We start from the raw sequence: 23,302 nt of genomic DNA on the forward strand, positions 1-23,302 counted from the left end.
TATCTGTGCTAAGGATTGAACTCGGGGCATTATGCATGGTGGACAAGTGCTCTATCCCTGAGTTGCATCCCCAGTTCTTTGGAGTCCTTTGGATCGGATTCCAGAAGGTTTTGAGAGATCCTTGCTGTATGATATAGATAAGATCTCCTACCCCAGCATGTACATTTCCTTCCCTAGACATGGAATGTGACTTTCACTGAACTATAGATCCTAAGTGGGAAATGCCAGTTGGAGACCATGGTCTGCATGCTAGAAGCTGTCAATGCCACCTTGTCAGTCATCATTCCTAGGTCCTTTCAGAGGAGCAGAACTAGAAGTGTCTGTAAAAATAAAATACGCCGCAATTTTTATAGATTTTATACGTATATATGTGTGTGTGTATGTGTGTGTGTATACATACATATATACACACATACATAAATACACAATAACACACACACACAAACATACATGCATATATACATATATATATATATACAGAGAGAGAGGTTTTTTGAGACAGGTTTTCTGTGTGTAACAGCCTCGCCTTTCCTAACTTGATCTGTAGACCAGGTTGGCCTTGAACTCACAGAGAGATCCACCTAACCGACTCCCAAGTACAGGGACTAAATGTGTGCGCCACCACCACCTGGCCTCTATGGCTAACCAGTGTGGCTGTACTTCCTGCTCATCCAGAGGACTGAATTTTGACTCCCAGCACCCATATCAGCTGGGTCATAACTGCCTGTAACTCTGGCTCCACAGAACATGAGGCTTCTGGCCTCCCAAGGTGACTGCCTCGTGTGTACACACCCACATGCAGGTAAGTACACCTACACATAATTAAGAATAATAAAAGTGAATGGGCTTTTGGTTTTGGTTTTGAGACAGGTTTCTCTGTGTAGCCCTGGCTATCCGGGAACTCACTCTGTAGACCCGGCTGGCCTCTTCCTGCCTCTGCCTCCCGAGTCCTTGGATTAAATACTTGCCCCACCACCGGGTGTTGGTGATGCACACCTTTAATCCCAGCACACGGGAGGCAGAGGCAGGCAGATCTCTGTGAGTTCGAGACCAGCCTGGTCTACAGAGCTAGCTCCAGGACAGCCTCCAAAACAATACAGAGAAACCCTGTCTCGAAAAACAAAAAAACAAAAACAAAAAAAGACTTGCCCCACCATACCTGGCTTAAAAGTGAATGGTTTTTAAAAAGAACTCATGGCTCACTAGACTAGGGACATAGCTCTGTGGCAAGTATACTGACTGGTTTCTCTAAGGCATGACAGGCAGAGGGCATGCTCTGTTCACACTGAAAATGGTTGATCTTTCTCATTAGTCTAAACAAGCAAAGGAAAAAAAAAAGAAGAAGAAAAGGTAAAAGCAAATTTTAAAAACTTATGAGTTGGGTGGTGTAGGCCAGCTTGGTCTAAAGAGCAAGTTCCAGGACAGGCTCTAAATCTACCAAAGAGAAACCCTGTCTGGAAAAACCAATAAAATAAAAAATCCATAAATCTTCCTAAATGTTTATTTCTGCTTTTTTTTGTTGTTTTGTTTTGTTTCTCTATATTGTTTTGGAGTCTGTCCTGGAACTCGCTCTGTAGACCAGGCTGGCCTCTGCTCCCAAGTGCTGGGATTAAAGGCATGTGCCACCAACGCCCGGCTGAAACGGGTTAATAATTAAGACAGATCTGGCCAATAAGAAGTCCAAGCAACCGGCCAACAGTTTTATAATTAATATAAGTTTATGAGTGTTCATTTGGGGCTGATGCCGTTGTGAGACAAGGCTGGTAGGAGAGTTATCGTAACAGTGATTTAGGAACAAAACTTGGGACTGACCAAGATAGGATAGACAATGGAGTACTTTCTCTGAATTTGCCAAATGCAAATGGGCAGGATACTATTAATGTAATTCTTACCTGTATATATTTGTATATAGTTATCATATTTATTGTATATAGTTTTACTATGTTTAAAAACCTCGTCTGGGAGGCAGAGGCAGGAGGATCTCTGTGAGTTCGAGACCACAGAGCTAGTTCCACAACAGCCTCCAAACAATACAGAGAAACCCTGTCTCCAAAAATCAAAAAGAAAACAAAAACCTTTCTCTTTTTATTTATACCAAAAGGGGGAAATGATGTGTGATATTTTGATTGTGTTCTGACAAATAAAGCTTGCTAGGAGTGAGAGGGTGGAGCTAGTCACTAGCTAACCAAAATTAATCATAGAAGTTTGGAGGACTGTGGTTAGACAGGAGACAGGAAGCAGTGAGGTGGGCTGAGAGAGGATCTTGGCCCTTTTGGAGGAAGGATGGAAGAGGTAGGAGGCAGCTGGTGGCTGCTACTCTCCTATTCTGATCTTTCAGGTTCGTATCCCAATATCTGGCTCTCAATTTTTTATTGATAAAGAATAATTGCATAAAAACTTCAGCAAATCCGTTTTTCCCCCTCAGACAGGGTTACTGTGTTCTCTGTGTAGCTCTTGCTGTCCTGGAACTCACTGGATAGCTTCAAACTCACAAGAGATCTGCCTGCCTCTGCCTTTCCAATGCAAAAATCCTTTTTTTTTGTTTGTTTCGTTTTGTTTTTTTGGAGACAGGGTTTTTCTGTGGCTTTGGAGGCTCTCCTGGAACTCGCTCTGTAGACCAGTCTGGTCTCGAACTCACCAGGCTGGTCTCTGCCTCCCAAGTGCTGGGACTAAAGGTGTGCGCCATCATGGCCTGGTACAAAAATTCTTTTGACTGGTTAGGGTTTCTAGGATGAAATGGATTATATTTTAATTCATAGTGTTATGCTTTGCATACATCTTTTTAAAGGTTTAGAACAGAATATTGCTAAGCGTTGTTACCCTATTGATTGAATATGAAGTCAAGCTAACTTTTATTTGTTTGTCTTTTTTTATTTGTTTTTGAAACAGTGCCTCACTGTGTAGCACAAACTGGCATTGCATTAACTCTCCTGCAGAAATGAAAATCCTTTCTTTGATCTGTATGTTATTGGTCTGGATTTTAAACTTTTTGTAGCAAAACTTGATTTGGGCATAGGAGGAGGATGGGCTACCGTGGCACTCCTGGAATAAGTGATCCTCCTGACGCACCTTCCCTTATATCAGGGAACTCCAGGCACACAATGCTGTACTAGATAGTTTGGTGATTTCCATTTGTTTTTTGACAGGATTTTAGTAAGTAGGCTGAACTGGCCTTGAGCTGACAATCCATCCTCCCGTCTCCTGGGTGCTGGAATTACAGGTGAGAACCACGCCTGGCAGTGCTTGATTTTAACACAAAACTACATTTAGCTTTACATGTCTTTGTGAGACAGATTCTCACTAGCCGAGGCTGGCCTGTAACTCCCTACGTAGCCTAGACTGTCCTTAAACTCACAGAGATCCACCTGCTTCTGTGCCCTGAGTGCTGGGATTAAAGATGCCCACTCTATGCTCAGTCCTTTCTTATAAAAGTTGGTAAGACTGACCATGCATGGTGGCAGAGGCAGAGAGAGAGAGAGAGAGAGAGAGAGAGAGAGAGAGAGAGAGAGAGAGAGAGAGGCAAAACACAAATGTACATAAAATAACAAAAAATACATCTTAAAAAAAGATGTTTTTTTCTGGGAGAACCCCATCAGTGCTCCTTGCTAAGGATTCATTTTTACTATTGAAATCATCTTAAAATTTTCAATCAAATCTTACGTGTATGGTGGGGCATTCGTGTGGGTGGGTGTATGTAAAATTTTCGATCAAATCTTATGTGTATGGTGGGGCATTCGTGTGGGTGGGTGTATGTAAAATTTTCGATCAAATCTTATGTGTATGGTGGGGCATTTGTGTGGGTGGGTGTATGTAGGTCTGAGGACACTCTGAGATGATATAGCTGAGGAACCATCAAACTTTTTGCTTTTTCAACAGGTTCTATTAAGGAAAAGATTTATCTGTTTTGAACAGAATCCAGAATATGGCCCTGGTTTTTTTTTTACCCTAGTCTCTCACTGGCCTAGAACACTCCAAGTATTTGAGGCAGCTTCACTGAGCTCCAGGCACTCACCCATCTCTGTCTCCTCAGTGTTGGGATTACGCATGCCTGGTGCTGGTTTACATGGGTGCTAGGGATCTGAATTTGAGTCCTTGGGCTTGCGTGGTGAGCATTTTACCAACTGAGCCATCTCCCCAATCCCTATCTTCATTTCTTTCGGGCTGATTTGAAGGAGCAGAATTGATAGGTCATAAGCTAAACTCATGTTTAACATTTAGTTACATTTTACAATTGTACTTAATTATATGCACACAGAGATGTACTATATAGCTTATGTGTGGGCTTCAAAGACAGTTAGTGGGGTTAGTTCTCTTCTTCTCTCTGTGGGTACCTACTCTTGAATTTAAGATATCAGGCATCTTCATGAGTCACCATACTAATCCACGGTTAACATTTAAGACTGCCAAATTCTTCCCCCAGTGGCTGTACTATTTTACATTTCCTCTTAGCAATTCATAAGTATTCTAATTTCTCTGCATTTTTAATTTTTTTATAATGCACATATTTTTATTTGCATTGGTGTTTCTCTGCCATGTATGTCTGTGTGAGGGTATCAGACTTGTAGTTTTCCAGTTAGTTGCTATGTGGGTGCTGGGAAAGAAACTCAGGTCTCTGGAAGAGCAGTGTATGCTCTTCACAACCAAGTCAACATTCTACCCCAATTTTTGTTTTGTTTTGTTTTTAAAAGATTTATTTATTACATATACAGTGTTTCACCAGAAGAGGGCACCAGATTGAATTGTAGTTAGTTGTGAGCCACCATGTGGTTGCTGGGAATTGAACTCAGGACCTCTGGAAGAACAGTTGGTGCTCTTAACCTCTGAGCCATCTCTCCAGCCCTGTATTTTGAATTTGAGACAGGGTTTCTCTGTGGCTTTGGAGGCTGTCCTGGAACTCACTCTGTAGACCAGGCTGGTCTTGAACTCACAGAGATCCGCCTGCCTCTGCCTCCTGAGTGCTGGGATTAGAGGCTTGAGCCACCACTGCCCGGCCCAATGTTTTTTTTTTTCTGAAGATTTATGGTAATATTTTAAATGACATTATGTAAGTGGGAGTGCCAGAGTCGTTTGTGCATGTGAGTGCTGGAGTTCAGAGGCCACAGCATGGGGTCCCCTGGAGCTGGAGGTCAGATGGCTGTGAGCCTCCTGCTGTGGTGGTGGTGGGGTCCCTGACAAGCAGCCTCGTGCTTTTATCCAGAGTCATTTCTTCAGCCTCTTTTAGAAATGTGTGTTTTTAATTTTGGAGGAATGCAAGTTATCCTTTGTTTACTTGTGTTTTTGAGAACACTCCTTCAGCATTTGTAAGGCCCTGGGGTTTGATGCCCAGTCTTGAGACAACAAAAACATGTCACTTATACTTTTGCTATCATTTCTAACTTTTTTAATAACCCAGACTAAACCTTCTCCTATATCTTCTAAGATTTTACATTTAACTCTTACCTTTAGTTTGAAATATAACTTCCAGACCATATAATTCACCTAATTTAAAATATTTATAATCCCAGCACTTGGGAGGTGAAAACAAGATCTACCCTCACTTACATAGCAAATTCAAGGCCAGCCTGAGCTAAATAGGAACTCATCTAAAAAAAATACATACATGATTTGAATATGTATGTGTAGATAGATGTATAGCTATGTAGATAGACAGATAATCATAGACAGACAGACAGACAGTGTGGTTTGTAGTGTATTCAGGGCTCAGCACCACTCACCCTTATCTACTTTTAGAACATTTTCACTACCCTAAAAAGAAGAAACCCATTAACAGTCATTCCTCTCCTCCGATGTTCAGCTTCTGGTGAATCTACTTTCTGTCTCCGGATATTTTGGATCTTGGATCTTTCACTTGGCACATTGTTCTCAAGAATCATTCATTTTAAACAACCAGCGCTTCACTCTTTCACGGCCCAGTAATAATCCCACTGTCTGTACTTACCATGTTTACTCATGGGTTGTTCCGTACATCTGAGTAATTTCTACCTTTTCACTATTTTGAGAAAAGTCATGTGTACATTCATGTGTAAATTTTGTGTGAACTTTTTTTTTGGTCTTGTGCATACACAAGAAGCAGTATGACTGATGAGTCATACGATAACTAACCATTTGAGAAATTCTAAAATAGCTTAAGACTGTTTTTCCTGTTTTTATTTTTATGCTGGTTCTCACTCTGGCCCAGGCTAACCTGGAATTTACTCTGTAGCCCAGGCTGCCCTCCAAACTCATTGTTCTTACTTCAATACTGAGGTCACCATGTGAACCACCATGTCTTGTGGCTAGGGCTCTAGGGTTCCATTTTTCCGAATCCTTACCAATGCTTGCTACTATTTTATTTTTCTGTTAGCAGACATCCTAGTGGATGTGATTTATTATCTAACAGAAGCATTTTTTTGGGAAAGATCTAATTCTGTAACCCAGGCTAGTCTTGATGTCTTCCTGCCTTGGCCTCCTGAGAGCCGGGATTGCAGACATGAGTCACCATACCCAGCTTCTAATCAAATAAAATTTTTGATTAGTATTTCCTTAAGGGTGGATACTGTGTCTCTCTGTGTTTATCAACCGCCATTTATCTTTCCTTTCTTTCTTTTTTCTGAGAAATGTCTATCAGGTACTTTCCCTTTTACCTTTACCTTTTTTTTCAAGACAGGATCTCACTATATAGTCCTGGCTGGCCTCAAATTCACTGAGATTGGCCTGCCTCTGCCACCCAAGGACTGAGATTAAAGGCATGTGCCACAAAGACCAGCTACTTGGACTACATACTGAGCTGTAAAGTTCATTGTATATTCTAGATAAAAATCCTGTACTCATGACTTGCAAATGTTTCTTTCTATTCTCTGGGTTGTCTTATCACATGGTCCACTTTGAGCTAAATTTTTGATGATAAAAAGATAAAAGCTCAGGCTGGGCATTGGTGGCGCATGCCTTTAGTCCCAGCATTTGGGAGGCAGAGGCAGGCGGTTCTCTTTGAGTTCGAGGCCAGCCTGGTCTACAGAGCAAGTGCCAGGACAGGCTACAAACTGTCTGGAAAAAAAAAAGATAAAAATCCCTGCTGGGGCTTGTGCCCAAATAGTCTCATACACTAAGCAAATACTCTGTGCTCAGCTACATTCCATCTTATAAAGGGTCTAAGATTACTTTAATATTTGTTAAAAATCATGGTGGGGGCTGGGATTGACATGTGAATCAAGCTTGTTTCTGATTTAAATAAATTTAAAAAAAAAAAAACAGAGAAAGGAGAAAAAAAATCATCCCAGCACTATTTGTTGAAAAGATTCTCGCCGGGCATTGGTGGCGCACGCCTTTAATCCCAGCACTCGGGAGGCAGAGGCAGGTGGATCTCTGTGACTACCAAGTGAGTTCCAGGACAGCCTCCAAAGTCAGAGACACCCTGTCTTGAAAAACCAAAAAAAAAAAAAAAAGGAAAAGATTCTCTCCACTGAAATGTTTTACTCCTCCCCACATTTTTTTTTTTACTTAGGCACAAATTGTTTTTGACAAACTCAATAATCCAAATATTTCACAGGTAGAGTATAAATATCAGTATGGACTACAAATATTTTATAGGTAGAGTGTAAAGATCAGTATGGACTACATGAGACTTTTTCTCTCTCAAAAAAAAAAAGGTCATCTGATAATAAATGTATTTATTCCTGGCTCAGTATTTTCTCCCATTGATGTAAAATATGCCTTGGCTGCACCAATACCATATTCTCTTTTTAAAAGATTTAATGTTTAAAAGTTTTGAGTATATGTATGTGGGTATGTGCATGAATGCAGATGCCCAAGGAGTTCAAAAGAGGGCATTAGATCCTCAGGAGGCAGACTTGGGTGGGTCGGGTCTACAGAGAGGCTTCCAGAGCAGTCAGGGCTACACAAAGAAATCATGTGTACTAAAACAAAGCAAAACAAAAAAGAATGGTGGTGAGTCATCATAAAGGTACTTGGAATTGATCAGGATCCTCAGATGTACATCCGGTGCTATTAACTGCTGAGTTAAACCTTTCCTGCCCTTCTTATTATTTATTTTTAAATCAAGAATTCCAGGTCATCCTCAGCTACATCCCAGACCAACCTGGGCTACAGAAGATCCTGTCAGAAAAGGAGTGTGTGTGTGTGCATCCTAATTGGTAGGATACTTTCCTCCCATCTTCCATATAAATAAAGCCCTGCACGTATTCCGATGCCTGTAACCCTAGTACTTAAGGGTGTGGATATGTGTGCAGGAAACTAAGGAGTTCAAAATCTTCCTTGGCCATAGAAGTTCAAGGCCAGCCTGGAAGACATGAAACCCTTTTTTTGGGGGAAAAAAGAAAAATGAATGCCAAAAGCAGATTTTTCCCCCTTGTTCTTGATATTAGCAGGGAAGTGATCAGTATCACTGTACATGTTGCTAATTTCCTGTAGATGTCCTTCATCAGCTTGAAGTTCCTTTCTAGTCCTAATTTGGCAAGTGTAGTTTTTATTGTTTTGGTTTTTTTTGTTGTTGTTTTGGGGTTGGGTTTTTTTTCCCATGACAGGGTTTTGATGTGGGATATCCTTCTGTATGGTGTGAATATTTGTTGCTTTTATTTTTATTGTTTGATGAATAAAGCTGTTTTGGCCTATGGCAGAACATGGCCAGATGGGAAGTCCAAACAAATATAGAGGGAAAGAAGGTGGAGTCAGGGAGACTCCTGTAGCCGCCCAAGAAGTAAGATGGCAGGGCATCACTGGTAAGCCACAGCCACATGGTGGCACACCGATTAGTATAAATGGGTTGATTTAGTTGTCAGAGCTAGCCAGTAATATGCTTGAGCCAGCCAGGCATTGATGGAGCACGCCTTTAGTCCCAGCACTCGGGAGGCAGAGGCAGGTGGATCTCTGTGAGTTCAAGGCCAGCCTGGTCTACAAGAGCAAGTTCCAGGACAGCATCCAAAGCCACAGAGAAACCCTGCCTCAGAAAAAAAAATGCTTGAGCCATTGGACAAACAATTATAATTAATATCAAGCCTTTGAGTGTTTATTTGGGAACTGCCGGGTAGGAGAGAAACCTCCATTTACAGCGTTTCTTTCTGTGTAGCCCTAGCTGCCCTGGAACTCACTCGCTCTGTAGACCAGGCTGGTCTGGAACTCAGAGATCCCCCTGTGTCTGCCTCCTGAGTGCTGGGATTAAAGGTGTGCGCCACCACCACCCGGCTGTGTTGTTTTTAATCACAGATAAATGGAAGTTCTAGCAAATGTTTTGTCTGAATCTACTAATACAATCAGGTAGCTTTTATAGTTCCTTGATTGATATGGCAAATTAATACTGACTGACATCATATATGAAACAGTACTCACACTAATAGAACAGAGTTGCTTGGTCACCCTATAGTTCGTATATTTGTACATATACATGTACACATCTTACCTCTAACACTAGATGACCACCAGTGAACTTTTGGAAGAAGTATAGTTTTTAAAATAGGAATTTTTGAAGATGTGCTTAGTTATTAAGTATTCTGTTCCAGCACCCTTGCAACTATTAAAAATTCCAGCTTAGCAAAAATAATTAAAACAGCCAAGCACAATAACACACCTGTATTCCTCCTTAATTCAGAGCTTGAGGTAGGGGGATTAACAGTTCTGATCAATGTAATAAGATCTTGACTCAAAAGAAACAAAATAAAAGGAAGCCAGGAACTGAAGAGAGATACTCATTGGTTAAGAGTCCACACTGCTCTTGCAGAGGACCCAGGTTCAGTTCCCAGCACCCACAATAGCTGTAGCTCACAATGGCCTACATGCCTGTAACTCCAGCTTTTTTTTTTTTTTTTTTTTTTTTTTGGTTTTTCGAGACAGGGTTTCTCTGTGGCTTTGGAGGCTGTCCTGGAACTCACTCTGTAGACCAGGCTGGTCTCGAACTCACAGAGATCCACCTGCCTCTGCCTCCCGAGTGCTGGGATTAAAGGCGTGCGCCACCAACGCCCGGCTGTAACTCCAGCTTTAAGGGATCCAATGCCCCTGCAACACACATGCATGCATCAGTGCACACACCCACACACACAGCCATACCCACTCAGCAGGAAGAAATCTCTCTGACTTTAAGGCCAGCCTGCTCTACAAGATAATTTCTAGAACAGTCAGGACTATACAGGGAATTCTGTCTCAAAAAACCAACAACAAAAATTTTTTTCCAGACAGGGTTTCTCTGTAGCTTTGGAGGCTGTCCTGGAACTTGATCTTGTACACCAGGCTGGTCTCGAACTCACAGAGATCCACCTGCCTCTGCCTCCCGAGTGCTGGGACTAAAGGCGTGCACCACCACAGCCTGGCAAGACCTTGTCTTAAACAAAACAAAAAAAAAAGCTGGGCAGTATTGGCACATACCTTGGTGAGGCAGAGACAGGCAGATCTCTGTGAGTTCGAGACCAGCCTGGTCTACAGAGTGAGTTCCAGGACAGCCTCCAAAGCAAACCAAAAAGCGTAAAACTCTATGAGGTATTGAATGTCTTTAATCCCAGCACTTGAGGAAGAGACACACAGATCTCTGAACTCAAGGCCATCCTGGTCCTCACAGTGAGTTCCAGGTCACCCAGCACTACATACTGAATCCCTTTCTAAACAAAAGGGGGGGGAGAGGGAGAGGGGGGTAAATAAAGGCAGAAAAAGTAAAGCCAACCTGGAATACACAGAAAGACTGTTTTCAAAAAAAACTAACATTTTGATATGCCTAGTTGGAGCATAGTGTTCACCTAGCATTTAAGAAATCCTGGGTTCAACCAGACAGTAGTGGCTCACGCCTCTAATCCCAGTACTCAGGAGGCACAGGCAGGCAGAACTCTTGAGTTCCAGGCCAGCCTGGTCTAGAGTGAGTTCCAGGACTGTGCCCAAAGCTACAGAGAAACCCTGTCTTGGAAATCCTAGGTGGTGAATTCTAGGTCTCAGTACTTGAGAGGATCAGAAGTTCAAGGTCATCCTTCGCTATTAAAGTTAGAATGAGGTCAGCCTGTGATAAATAAGGACCTGTTTCAAAATAACAACCTAAAGGGATAGAAATGAGTTATAATTAGGTAAAACTTTTCAAAGATTGGTAGTTCCTGGAACATTGTTTTGTTCTGTTAAATACTGAATTTGCTAAGAAAGGCTTTGGAGCTGCGGCACGTTGTGAAGCATGCTAGTAATCCTCGTATTTGGGAAGGGGAAGCTAGGCCAAGAGGCCTGCCTCAGGTGTGTGGCTCACCACAGCTACATTTCCATTTGCTGGCCAGCCTGACCTATACTGTGAGATTCCCATCTCCCCCAAAAGGTTTCAGTTTGGTCCATTATTCTCTTGTTGCCTTCAATTTCTGTTTCTCCTACATTCTTTGGGAACAGTCTCTCAGATATCCACCATTGCTAATTCCCATATGTGGAGGAGGACGGGTAAATATTCTCCTGAGGCAGCAAACCCTACTGAAGAAAACTCCAAGCTCAGCAAAACACGAGCCATGTTCTGATCAATAAAAGCTGAGTGACTTAGACCATGGAAGGGGGGGGGATGGGGGACAACACACACATACACACACACACACACACACACACACACACACACACACACGGCCACACCGCTGCATATTTTCCTTTTTAAGAGACAAAATGCAAGTCAGGTAATGAGACTCACATCTGTAATCCTACCACCGGAAGGGAGGCTAATTACACTTTCCTTTTTGTTGTTGTATTGGTTTTATTTTGTTTGAGACAGTCTCACGGTGCAGCCGAAGGCTGACCCCCAAACTTCATAACCCTCCTGCCTCGGCCTCCAGAGTGTTAAAGATGCATTTTAAGAGATAAAAGTAGGCCTACGGCCATAATTATCAAGAGCTCTGTTAAAACACTAAGGCTCCTCAGCTTTATCTCAGGCCTGTCTACAGCAGTTCTAGCTCGTCCGCAAGAGCTTATTCTCTGGCACGGACGGAGCCGCCGGGAAGCACACTCTGCAGGGAGGCAGGTTCATTGTCTGCTCCCAGCTTCCTTCCACCTGGCAGAGACTGGACGTACCGCGGCGGAGCCAGCTCGACTCATTAGCATGTCTTTATTCCACCAATGGGGAAGTGGGATCCTCGCCAACTCTGACACCTCACTCTGCCACCATCAGAATCCCCATCGGGTCCTCGGGACTGACGGAGGGTGGCACACACGGGTCCCCAGGGGGCTTGGGGACAGCAAGGAAAGGAAAGGAAAAAAGAAAAGACAGCTAGCCGGGGCATTCACCAGCAGCTCGGCGGCTGCCCCCCCACTCAATTCGACTACTTTGTCACTCCTCTGCTGTCAAAACTGTCCCGCAATGCGAATGCGACACCGAGGATGGCGGGCACTCATCTTCCCGAGTGACCGCACGCGTCTGAAGAATACGTCTGCCCCGTCCCAGCCTTCCCGTTGCCAGGAACTAGCAAAGGGGCAGCCCAGGTGACCCTGTCAGACGCCACCCCTACCCCCCACACACATTTCTGCTCGCTCCGATCTCCTTCGACAGCCTCCGGAGAGGCCGAGGGTCTGCGGAGCGAGTTCCTCCTCTCCCCACCCCAGGCCAGCAGACCCCCCCACTCCTAGGCGCCCCAGAGGCCCGCACGAGGCAGCCGGGGCGGGGGGACACCACCCGGCGCGGCTGCCTGTTGTCGGGGACGCCTCTCCAAACCGCAGCCCCTGCAACGCGGCATCCCGGGCGGGCGGCCTCGGCGGAGGGTGACCTCGGTGACCCCGCAGGCACCTGCAGCCCTCTGCGCCGCCGTCGCCGGGGCCCGGGACTGGGGGGGGGGGACACTCCCGAGCCCTGCATCCTCCCCCAAGACCAACCCCCGCTCCGAGGCCCACCCGGGGCCGCTCGCCCGCGGCAGCATCCGACGCGCGGCCTCCCCTCCGCCCGGCCCGCGGCGCGCGCCCGGCCCTCACCGGACTTGGGCGGGTAGCGGTACACGGAATTGGACGGGACGTCCACCTCCTCCACGCCCGCGTGCTGCCGGCTCGTTAGGGCCCCCATGGCCGCTGCGACCCACCGCGGCGTCGCCGGGCTGCGCTCTCCGCGCCTCAGCGCGCCGGCCGGCCGGCCGCACGCCCGATGCGGGGGTCGGCGGCCCGCTCGCCTGAAGCGCTGCGGCTGAGGCGGCGGGGAGCGGCCCGCGGGGCGCGCACCATCCTCCGCCGGGCACCGCGGCGGGGCCTCGGCCTCAGGGGGTTGCGGGGCTGCGCTGGGGGGGGGGGGGAAGGGGGCGCCGCCGCCTCAGGCCGCGTGATGTCAGCGGCGGCAGGCGCGCGGGGGGCGGGGTGGGGACCGCGGCGGCCTCAGCCAATGGGACGGCGGGGCGGGAGCGCCCGCGGCGCGGCCAGCCAATGGGAAGCGAGCTGCGGTGGGAGCCGGCGGCGGCGCGTGCTTCGCGCGGAGGCTGCGGCGCGGACGCGACCCGGGGCTAAGCGGCGGCGGCGGCGACGACGGGCAAGGGTCTGGGTGTCCCGGAGCTGCCCCGCCGTGGCCGAGAGGCCCCAGGCTGCGTCGGGCAGAGGCAGCGTGGGCCCCTGCAGGCCCGAGTCGTGTTCCGGTCGGATTGCCGCGCTGGGTGCGCCTCCCCCGCGGTCCCGGGGAGGCCCGCCTCGAGCTCGCGTGTCTTTGTCCCCAATCCCACAGCGAGCCGCCCCGCCCTGGCAGCCGGGGCCCCACCCCCTCCCCATGCCCCCACCGCCGCAACCCCGAGTTCTCTGCCAACCCCGTGTCCCAAATTGTCCCCAAGACTCCATAGGGGATGCTGGGTGGCCTGCTAACCCCTCCGTGCATGCTGTCTGTGCTTCCCTGGACAGCTCACACAGCCTTCAGGGTTTGACTTGGTAGAGCGTCAACTCATCGTAGTCACTTTCAGCCCGTCGTTTTTGAAATGTTCTTTGGAGACCTGGGAAAGTGCCCGCGTGTGGCCTATGGGTGAAGAATTCCCAAACAAACAGGGTAGAGCAGACCTAGGGCTTCCGTGGACACACATACACACACACACACACACACACACACACACACACACACACACACACCAACCACAGAACAGGGAGAAGCTTGGGCAGGCAGAAGACGTCATTGCTCAGTTAATTACAGACATTTCTGTGTTTGTGGGTTTGACGAGGTTTTGGATTTTTTATTTATTTATGTTTTTGTTTTTGTTTCGCTGGAGGGGGAGACTGATGAGCAAGAATTTAAAGTGTTTCAGCATGACTTCAGCTTTCAGCAATATGCAGAGTAGTTTGGGGTGACTGCTTCCCTTGCTTACATTTATAAAGCTGTCTCCTAGTTGCAATAGTGTGTGTGTGTGTGTGTGTGTGTGTGTGTGTGTGTGTGTGTGGTTTGCAAGGGGAGTGTGGTTTCACTGTTACATTTTATTTGTGTGTTGTGGGGGGGTCCCCTGTGCCACCAGGTGATTTCAGAGGTCAAAAGACAATTTCACAGAAGTCTTTCCTCTCCTTCAGTTGTGTGGGCTTTGGGACAGAACTGGGTTCATCAGGCTTGGCAGGCACCTTTACCCTGTTGCCCACCCGCACTTTTTTTTAAAATTTTATTATGTATGCATATAGTGTTCTATGCTTGGACACCAGAAGAGGGCACCAGATCTCATTGCGGATGGTTGTGAGCCACCATGTGGTTGCTGGGAATTGAACTCAGGACCTCTGCAAGAGCAGGCAGTGCCCTTAACCTCTGAGCCACCTCTCCAGCCCCCACCCCGGCATTTTGAGACCAGATCTCATGTAGTTTTTGCTGACCCTGAAAACTCAGAAATTTTTTTTTTAATTTGGTTTTTCAAGACAGGGTTTTTATGTGTAACATAAAACTCTGTAGACCAGGCTGGCCTCAAACTCACGCCTCTGCCTCACAAGTTCTGGATTAAAGGCGTGCACCAGTCTCAACCCAGAACCTCTTGTTACTGAGGTTGGCCTTGAACTTCTGATTCTCCTGCCTTTTGCCTGCCCAGTGTATTTTGTGTTTTCACTCACCTTTTCAGTAGTAGCCAACTGACTCTGTGCTAACGGTACTCCTGAACAATTGTCTTGCTTTCCTCCAAGGTCTCCTGGATGACTTAGACTGAGGGAGGCTGAGCCCCTGCTCCAGACACTGTCATCCGGGTCCCAGGGCTCCCTGGCAGAATTTGGAGCTCTCCCTGCAGGCCCTGGCCCTAACCACTAGGCTTTCAAACGTACCTGAGGGAGGGAACTGGAGCCACGTTCCTCCCTCTGCACACAGATCCTTCCTTGCAGGTGCTAGGTGATGGTAAAACACTGGTGATGGGAATGTGGGACCGTGCGATTCCAGCGTCTGGGAGGTGGGGAAAGGGTTAGGAACTCCAGACTGCATGGCCAGTTCGAGGCTAGCTTGGGGGGATATGAAACCTTGCCTAATACAAAACAATAAAAACCACAGACAGCAGAGGCAGGCTGATCTCTGTGAGTTCGAGACCAGCCTGGTCTACAAGAGTGAGTTCCAGGACAGCCTCCAAAGCCACAGAGAAAGCCTGTCTCAAAAAACAAACAAACAAAAAGACAGACTAGCAAGCGAAAGCAGCACTTCAATTTTTATCTTCAAGATGGGGGGGGTCTCACTGTACCACCCACCTCCCTCTTGGGGATTACAAGATCCTCTATCTCACACTCTGGAGAGATGGTTCTTCTTCTTGTTCTTACAAAGGACCAAGGCTTGATTCCCAGCACCCACGTATGGCTCATGACTGTCTGTAACTCCAGCTCCAGGAGATCTGATGCCCTCTTCTGACCTTGGGCATCAACAAATGCACATTGCACACAGACATTCATTCAAGCAAAACACTCATACAGGCCCAGGTGCAGTAGTGTACCTTTAATCCCAGCACTCGGGAGACAGAGGCAGCTTATATCTGTGAGTTCGAGGCCAGCCTGGGCTACAGAGCGAGTTCCAGGACAGCCTCCAAAACAATACAGAGAAACCCTGTCTCGAAAAACCAAAAAAAGAGAAATCTTTGTTCTAGTCCCACCTCTGCCTGCTTGGAACGTAACATGGATTCATTCCCATCTTCCTTTTGTTTTCAGACAGGGTTTCACCATGTAGCCCTGGCTGTCCTATAGACCAGGCTGGCCTTGAACACACAGAGATCCTCCTACCTCTGCCTCCTGAGTGCTGGGATTAAAGACGTGCACCACCACCACCTGGCTTCATTCCTGCCTTCTACCACACTTTCCTCCCCAGAAGTTAATCCCTCCTCTCACGAAGAGACCATACCTACAGACGTCGAAAGACACGACAACCATAGCAGGGAGGCCCTGTGCCAGACTTGTTTCTTCCTTTGCTTAATTAGAAGATTACAGTTCAGGAGCATGGCAGTTCCCGTGGGATGTTGTAAACTCTCGTGAGGTCCTTTTGACTAGACCACATTCCCACAGGAACAAGCAGGTAGCCTCCTCTCCATACCTTATTTTAACCTTTCACTCATAGGGAAATTCAGTTGACACATGTTATTACGTACTTAGCATCTTCATCTGAGATTCTTTGCCTACAAACACCACAGCCTGTCGTGGTGTATGCCTGTAGTCCCAGCACTTGGCAGGCAGAGGTAGGAGGATCCTGTCTGAAGGTCTCATGTGGCCTCAGACTCTTTTTTTTTTTTTTTTTGGTTTTTCGAGACAGGGTTTCTCTGGCTTTGGAGGCTGTCCTGGAACTGGCTCTGTAGACCAGGCTGGCCTCGAACTCACAGAGATCCGCCTGCCTCTGCCTCCCAAGTGCTGGGATTAAAGGCGTGCACCACCAATGCCCGGCATGGCCTCAGACTCTTTATGTAGCTCAGGATGACTATGAGCTTCTGATCCCCCTGCCTCCCCCTCCCAAGCGCTAGGTTTACAGACATGGACAGTCTTGTCCAGTCTTCTAGTGCTGGGGATGCTGGAGGTTGAACCCAGGGCTCTGTGGGTGCTACAGAAGCAGACTACCAACTGAGCTGTACCTAAGCCTCTGGAAGCTCATTTTAGGAAGTGGTCATCAGAGACAGCCAGAAAGGGGTAGCTACTTTAGAGAAAGTTCTGGATCAACAAGAGTTTCTGTGAATTGAGTCTGAATTCTAGTCCAAAGTATAACTGCACTGATAGTTTTGTGCAAGCCCTATCTGTGCCTAGGACAAAGGTGAGGTAATCAGCTAATCTCTCCAAGGAGCCTGGGCTGGAGATGCAGAGGCCTGCATTCCTCCCTGAACCTTCCTTAGCTCCTTTCTGCTCGCTCACTGGAAATCTGGGCCGGCCAGGGAGAATGCCTGAGGGAAAAGACTGAAGAGAGGAAAAACCCAGATGTGGCTGCTATCAACTGAGCCATAAAAATGCTTTTAACTTGAAAGCCTGGTCCAGGGAGGGTTGAGCTCTGTGTAGGGATCTTATGCTTGAATCGCAAGTCAGTAAGTCACCTCATCTGTGTAAATACCTATTCTTCACCATCCCTTAAGGGAATGCCACTGAGAACCCAGCTTTCCCAGGTCTCAGGTTCCTTTAAACATCCATGGAAGACAGATGAATTCCATCAGGTCCAAAGCCCTCTCAGTCACGGTCTAGGGAAGAACACACAGGACAGCTAGTTCCTGTGAGTTTCCACTTTGTTCCTTTTGGCTGCCCTGGTTTCCACCCAGATACACATTTTTCCACACTCAAAACATGTGTCCTCATTTCAACAGTTCCCCCAACAGGAAGAACTGGGAGCCTTCAGGCGGGAGCCTACAGATACTGCCCTGAGGCACAGCATTCCCCAGGCAGCAGGGCCAGGAGACAGCTGATGCCTCAGGAGATCTGTAGGTGTTCATACAGGACCCTGCTACTGGGTCAGAAGATCAGGGGCTGGGTCCCTCTGAAGAAGCAGACCTCTCCCAAAGCCAGGATCTGCTCAGCAGCACACACACTGAGCCCTTCCCTGGCGGTTGGCTTCAGCGGTTTATTAAAGCCCACATCAGGCTGAGCAGATAGTATAGTTAGTAGAATCCTCGACTCCAAAGCTGGGACATGGGAGGCAGAGGCAGGCGGATCTCTGTGAGTTTGAGGCCAGCCTGGTCTACAGATCAAGTTCCAGGAGAGGCTCCAAAACAATTCAGAGAAATTCTGTCTCAAAAAAAAAAAAATGCCCAGCATGGTGGCGCACGCCTTTAATCCCAGCACTCGGGAGGCAGATGCCCAGCATGGTGGCAAGCGCTTATCTAAGTGCCAGGGAGGTAGGTGATTGGAGCATCCCTAGATAACTAGCCAGGCAGCCTAAGCTACGTGATGCACTTCAGACCAATGAGATACACTGTCTCAAAGGAGATGGACAGTGCTCTGAGAATACACTGAGGTTGTTTGCTCACCTACGTGTGCACACACGCCCTGTACTCCCAGGAACACACACAGCTCACATTTGTAGTGTCGCCTGCAGGCTGATGCACACCTTGCTCATAGAGCGATCTATCTGTACTAACCCTGGCAGCAGAGGCCAATCCTAAAGGCTTGGGGACCTCTGACTAAGGCACACTGTTTCAGGACGGCAGCAACTGGCCTGTCCTTTTTAGCCTGATTAGTTTTGAGACAGAAGCTCACCATGTAGCTCAGGCTGGCCCTGAACTTGCAGGAATCATCCTATCCTGCCTCAGCCTCGAAAGCACTGGGATTACAAACATGTACCCCATACCTGGATCCCATTTTGTCTCTTGTCAGATGTGGGTTCGTCTTTGTTAGTGTCATGGTCAGGGAGGTCCCCCCAATACAGAACTGTCCCAATGCCTGCAAACCTCAGGCAGGTCTGTAATTTTTCCAGTCTAGAGTAAATGAACAATGGCGTTTATACAGCACTGAGCAGCAGGGAACAGTGAGAGGTGAGTGAGGAGCCTCCACGGTGGACATCCAGGAGAGACCACTCTCTTAGCATCGTGGTCCCCATGAAGCCTCCCTTGCCTGCCTCGCTGTGTTTCTGGCCGGCTGCCCAGGCATCTGCTCAGGGATTACTTCAAAGAAATTAGGGGTGAATATAATCAAAAGCGTCCATAAGAACATCACGATAAGCCGGGCGTTGGTGGCGCAACCTTTAATCCCAGCACTCGGGAGGCAGAGGCAGGCAGATCTCTGTGAGTTCGAGGCCAGCCTGGTCTACCGAGCGAGTTCCAGGACAGGCTCCAAGGCAATACAGGGAAACCCTGTCTCGAAAAACCAAAAAAAAACAAAAAAAAGAACATCACGATAAAGCCAGACATGGTAGTTCGTGTCTATAATCCAATACTTGGGAGTCTACGGCAAGATTTCTGCGGAATTCCAGAAAAGCCTGAGCTACGAAGTGAGTTTCAGGCCAACCTGATCTACCAAGTGAAACCCTGCCAAGTGAAACCCTGTCTCAACCAAAAAGAGGTGTGTGTGTGTGTGTGTGTGTGTGTGTGTGTGTTCATGGAAGGGGGTGGGGAGAGTGTGGACAGAGCGATGGATGAGCTTGTGAAGTCTAACAACCTAAGTTTGAGCACCGGAACCCACATGGTGGAAAGAGACAGTCAACTCCTAGAAATAGTTCTCTGGCCTCCACATGTATGCCCTGGGACACACACACACACATACACACACACACACACACACACGTGCACACACGGAGGGAGGAAGAAGAGAAGAAAAATAAAACGAGAAGCAAGGAGAAGTTAGGAGATTGGTTCTGTTTTACATTACTGGCATGACAGATGGTTTTGATCAAACACCAGACCTTGTAACCTTGTTTCTGAAGTCCATGTCCACTCGTGTCTTCCCTCCCCTCACTCGTGTCTTCCCTCCCCTCACTGTTGGCGGGTTGGGGCTGACCCCACCTGGGGCTGCACATTCTGCACAGTAAAGTCAATGAGCAAAGAATGTGCTACTAATGTTTCAGTTCAGTATCCATCCACTCCTCTGCCTCCACACTCTCCAACGGAAACAGACCAGACATGCCCGGAGACCAGCATCTGTCTCTCTTTACCCAGAGAAGCCGGAGTCTGGGGGAGGCAGTGTAGCGACTGCCCAGACCTGTAACAAAGTAAATACTCAACTGTGGTAGCTTAGAAGATCAAAGGGGGAAAGTGAGAACTAATCCTCTTCCTTCTCCCAGGGTGTTTCTGTGTGTTTCTCTTCCCCGCCCCCTTCCATTGTTCCCCACCCGCTTGCCCCACGGTCAGGGCTTCTTAGGCCCCCAGGCTCTCCTAGACTTTCTTCGAAATGCCTGTTCTGGTTGGAAGGAACCTTAGAGAGGCAGTCCTGACCAATGAGAGCTGCAGCCAGGTGACAGCAGTGCCACAGGACCCAGGAGTCTCCCTGTGCAGTGTACCAGCCTGCCTGCCTGCCTCTTGCTTTGTTGTCAGGCTGAGCTAAGAGTACGGTCAGCAAAGGGAGGAGCTCAGAAACCCAATCCAAGTGTGTCTGTGCCCAGCTGTCCCCATCACAGTGCCAGCAACCGGTGTACCACACTCCCACAAACTTCCCCATGCCTGTGCACAAACTGAAATACGGAAGCCACTCTTGGGATTGGGAAGAGGGCTCAGCAGTTAAGAGCACTCGCTGCCCTAGCAAAGGAGCTGGGTTTGGTCGCCAGCACCCATAATGCAGCTCCCAGCTGTAACTACTGAAAAGATGGACACCTGTGTTCAAGTTTATGCACATAAATGCATACAGGAATGCACATACATGTAAACAACAATAAATAAATATTTTAAAGAAAGCCATGATGCCAGGCGTTGGTGGCACACGCCTTTAATACCAGCACTCGGGAAGCAGAGGCAGGCAGATCTCTATGAGTTAGAGGCCAATGATCCCAGTACTTAGGAGGTCGAATTGGGAGGATTGTGAGTTCAAGGCCAACCTATGCTACTTAGTGAGATCCTGTCTCGAAAAAAGGAAGAGGAGGAGGAGGAAAGGTTCATTCAGAAGCAGAGGCAGAAGGATCAGGAGTTCAAGGTCATCCTTGGCTATATAGTTCCAGACCAACCTAGGCTATGTCATGTGACTCAGTCTTTAAAAAAAAAAGTACAGGAAGGGAAGCTGGGAGGTAGCTCAGTTGACAAGGGACTTGGTCTATAAGCATGAGGCCCTGACTTTGATCCCCAGCACCCACATTTATAAAGCCAGACATCATAGTAGAGGATTGCATTCCCAGTGTTAGGGAGGTAGAAACAGGGAAATCCTGGGGTTTTGGCTAACCAGCCAGTCAGCCTGGCCTAATCAGCAAATTTACCAGGACCCACTGAGAGACAAAAAAACCAGGGTAGGGTAGGTAGCACCTGAGAAGTGACAACTTCCAGACTTATTACCTGCACGCCCACACACACGCAGGCACACACATGAACTCACCTGCATACACACACACACACACACACACACACACACACACACACACACACACACACGCAGGCACGCACCCTCACACACGAACTCAGGAGACAGGGGGAGAGAGACAGAGACAGAGGGAGGGAGAGCTCTCACAGCCTTCCTCTGGAACTGGAGTGAAGGCCAGGGCTGCAGCCCATGAACTCATTAACCCATCAACCCAAGCCCCACGGCTGTCTAACCCCTCCCAGGCAGAGAGCAAAGAGCAAAGGAGGAGACAGAAAGGTGAGCGGACACTGAGGAGGACTTCATCTCTCCAGGTGCCCCGTGAGCATCGGCGAGTAACTGGCAGTCTGTCCCACTGCTGACCGATGGCAGTTCATTACAATGACACATTTACCCCTGAGCTAATTGCTTGTTTATATAAGCGATAACTGTCCGGTTAGGGCCCTTCAAAGACTGGGCAGAGCCCGACAGGACAATAAACAGAGCCAGTGTTTACCATCTAGGTGCTGTTGGAAGCCTTAGGGCCCTCCTACACACCATGAGGTGTACGTTTATTATTTGCTTAGTCATCTGTGGTTATCTTTTGTATTTGAAGATGAAATCTATGTATGAAAAGGACTTGGCCCACTCCTGTTATTCCGGCATGCAGGAGGCTGAAGTACAAGGTGGGAGGATTCCGGGTCTTCCCCAGCTACATATCCCCAGGCTGGTGTGAGCTGCGGGAGACCCTCTCTCAAAAAGGAGTCCTCTAAGGCCAGGCATGGTGACACAGGCTTTAATCCCAGAATACCATACAGCATAAATTTTAAAAGATTTTGAGCCGGGCGTTGGTGGCGCACGCCTTTAATCCCAGCACTCGGGAGGCAGAGGCAGGTGGATCTCTGTGAGTTCGAGGCCAGCCTGGACTACCAAGTGAGTTCCAGGACAGCCTCCAAAGCTACAGAGAAACCCTGTCTCGAAAAACCAAAAAAAAAAAAAAAAAAAAAAAGATTTTGAAAAAGAGTCCTCTCAGGATAGTTTTACCCAACAGCTTCGTGACTCTCCCTTATTTTACAGAGGCCACTAACCCCCAGGCAATTCCTCTCTCTGCTTCCACTGAATCCCAAATACAGCCTGCTGTTCCTGCCCGGGGTATTGCTTGGAAAAACTCCTTCCGTGTGTGCCCTTCCCACACCTGTCTGGCAAGTGAGCCCCAGCTCAGCTCAAATCCCACCTGCTCCGTGACACCACCCGTGAGACCACAGCCGCCTCTCTTCCTCACAAGGCCTAGTGTAGGAATTATATTCGGTCTCATTCACATGATAGTTACAGGTAGGTGTTCCCATGCCTCTGAAAGCAAAAGGAGTAGGTGACATGTACCCATATTGTTCCCATTTCCCATTGGAAGACACTGCAGTTCATCCAGGCACAGGAAGCAGGAGCCTGCCTGAGGTTTGCATGAGTCCAAGCCGGGCCTTCCTCATACAGGGCCAGTCCCACCAGCCTCAAAGGGAAAGCCTATCCCAGTGGTCCACCAGTGACTCAGGGCAACTCACTGCTGCCTCACCATCCCTGTGATCGCCACCTGGCCTCTCTCCACCTCCACTATTCCTCCCCGTTCTTGAGACAAGGCCTGTTTTTTATTTTCTTTTAAGATTTTATTTTTTATATATGTATCTGTGGGTATTTACCTATGAGTGCATCACCCACAGAGGATCCCCTGGAATTAGAGTTGCAAGTTGTTGTGAGCTGTCCAGCATAGGTGCTAGGAATTGAATTAGACCCTTCTGGGCAAGCAAACAGCAAGCTGTCTTAACCACTGGGCCATCTCTCCAGCCCCTGAGACAGGCTCTTTCTAGGTAGCTTAGGCAGACTTCAAGCTCCTGGCTCAAATGGTCCTTCTGCCTCAGCTGCTTCAGGTGGTAAGACGACAGAGCCAACCAACACAGCAGGCTAGCTCACAACACAGCAGGCTAGTCCGCAACATAACAGGCTAGCCCAAAACACAGCAGGCTAACCCCCAACACAGCAGGCTAGCCCCCAACAC

At 47.9% G+C, this 23,302-nt stretch overlaps 1 protein-coding gene across 2 annotated transcripts in view; it reads right to left on the bottom strand.

Annotated features, from left to right (window-relative positions):
• Rnf157 (ring finger protein 157) overlaps positions 1-13,132 on the bottom strand; it is a 74,721-nt gene extending 61,589 nt beyond the window's left edge. The window contains exon 1 of one of the 2 annotated variants that reach the window (XM_013113389.3): positions 12,892-13,132. In XM_013113389.3, coding sequence (XP_012968843.1) covers positions 12,892-12,979 — 88 coding nt within the window. In that variant the 5' untranslated portion in view covers positions 12,980-13,132. The remainder of the gene's footprint in view (positions 1-12,891) is intronic. The other variant, XM_005069886.4, reaches the window with a different exon arrangement.
• Positions 13,133-23,302: the final 10,170 nt, after the last annotated feature.

The sequence above is a fragment of the Mesocricetus auratus genome, unplaced genomic scaffold (genome assembly GCF_017639785.1).
Source record: "Mesocricetus auratus isolate SY011 unplaced genomic scaffold, BCM_Maur_2.0 Super-Scaffold_100007, whole genome shotgun sequence".
NCBI lineage: Eukaryota > Metazoa > Chordata > Mammalia > Rodentia > Cricetidae > Mesocricetus > Mesocricetus auratus.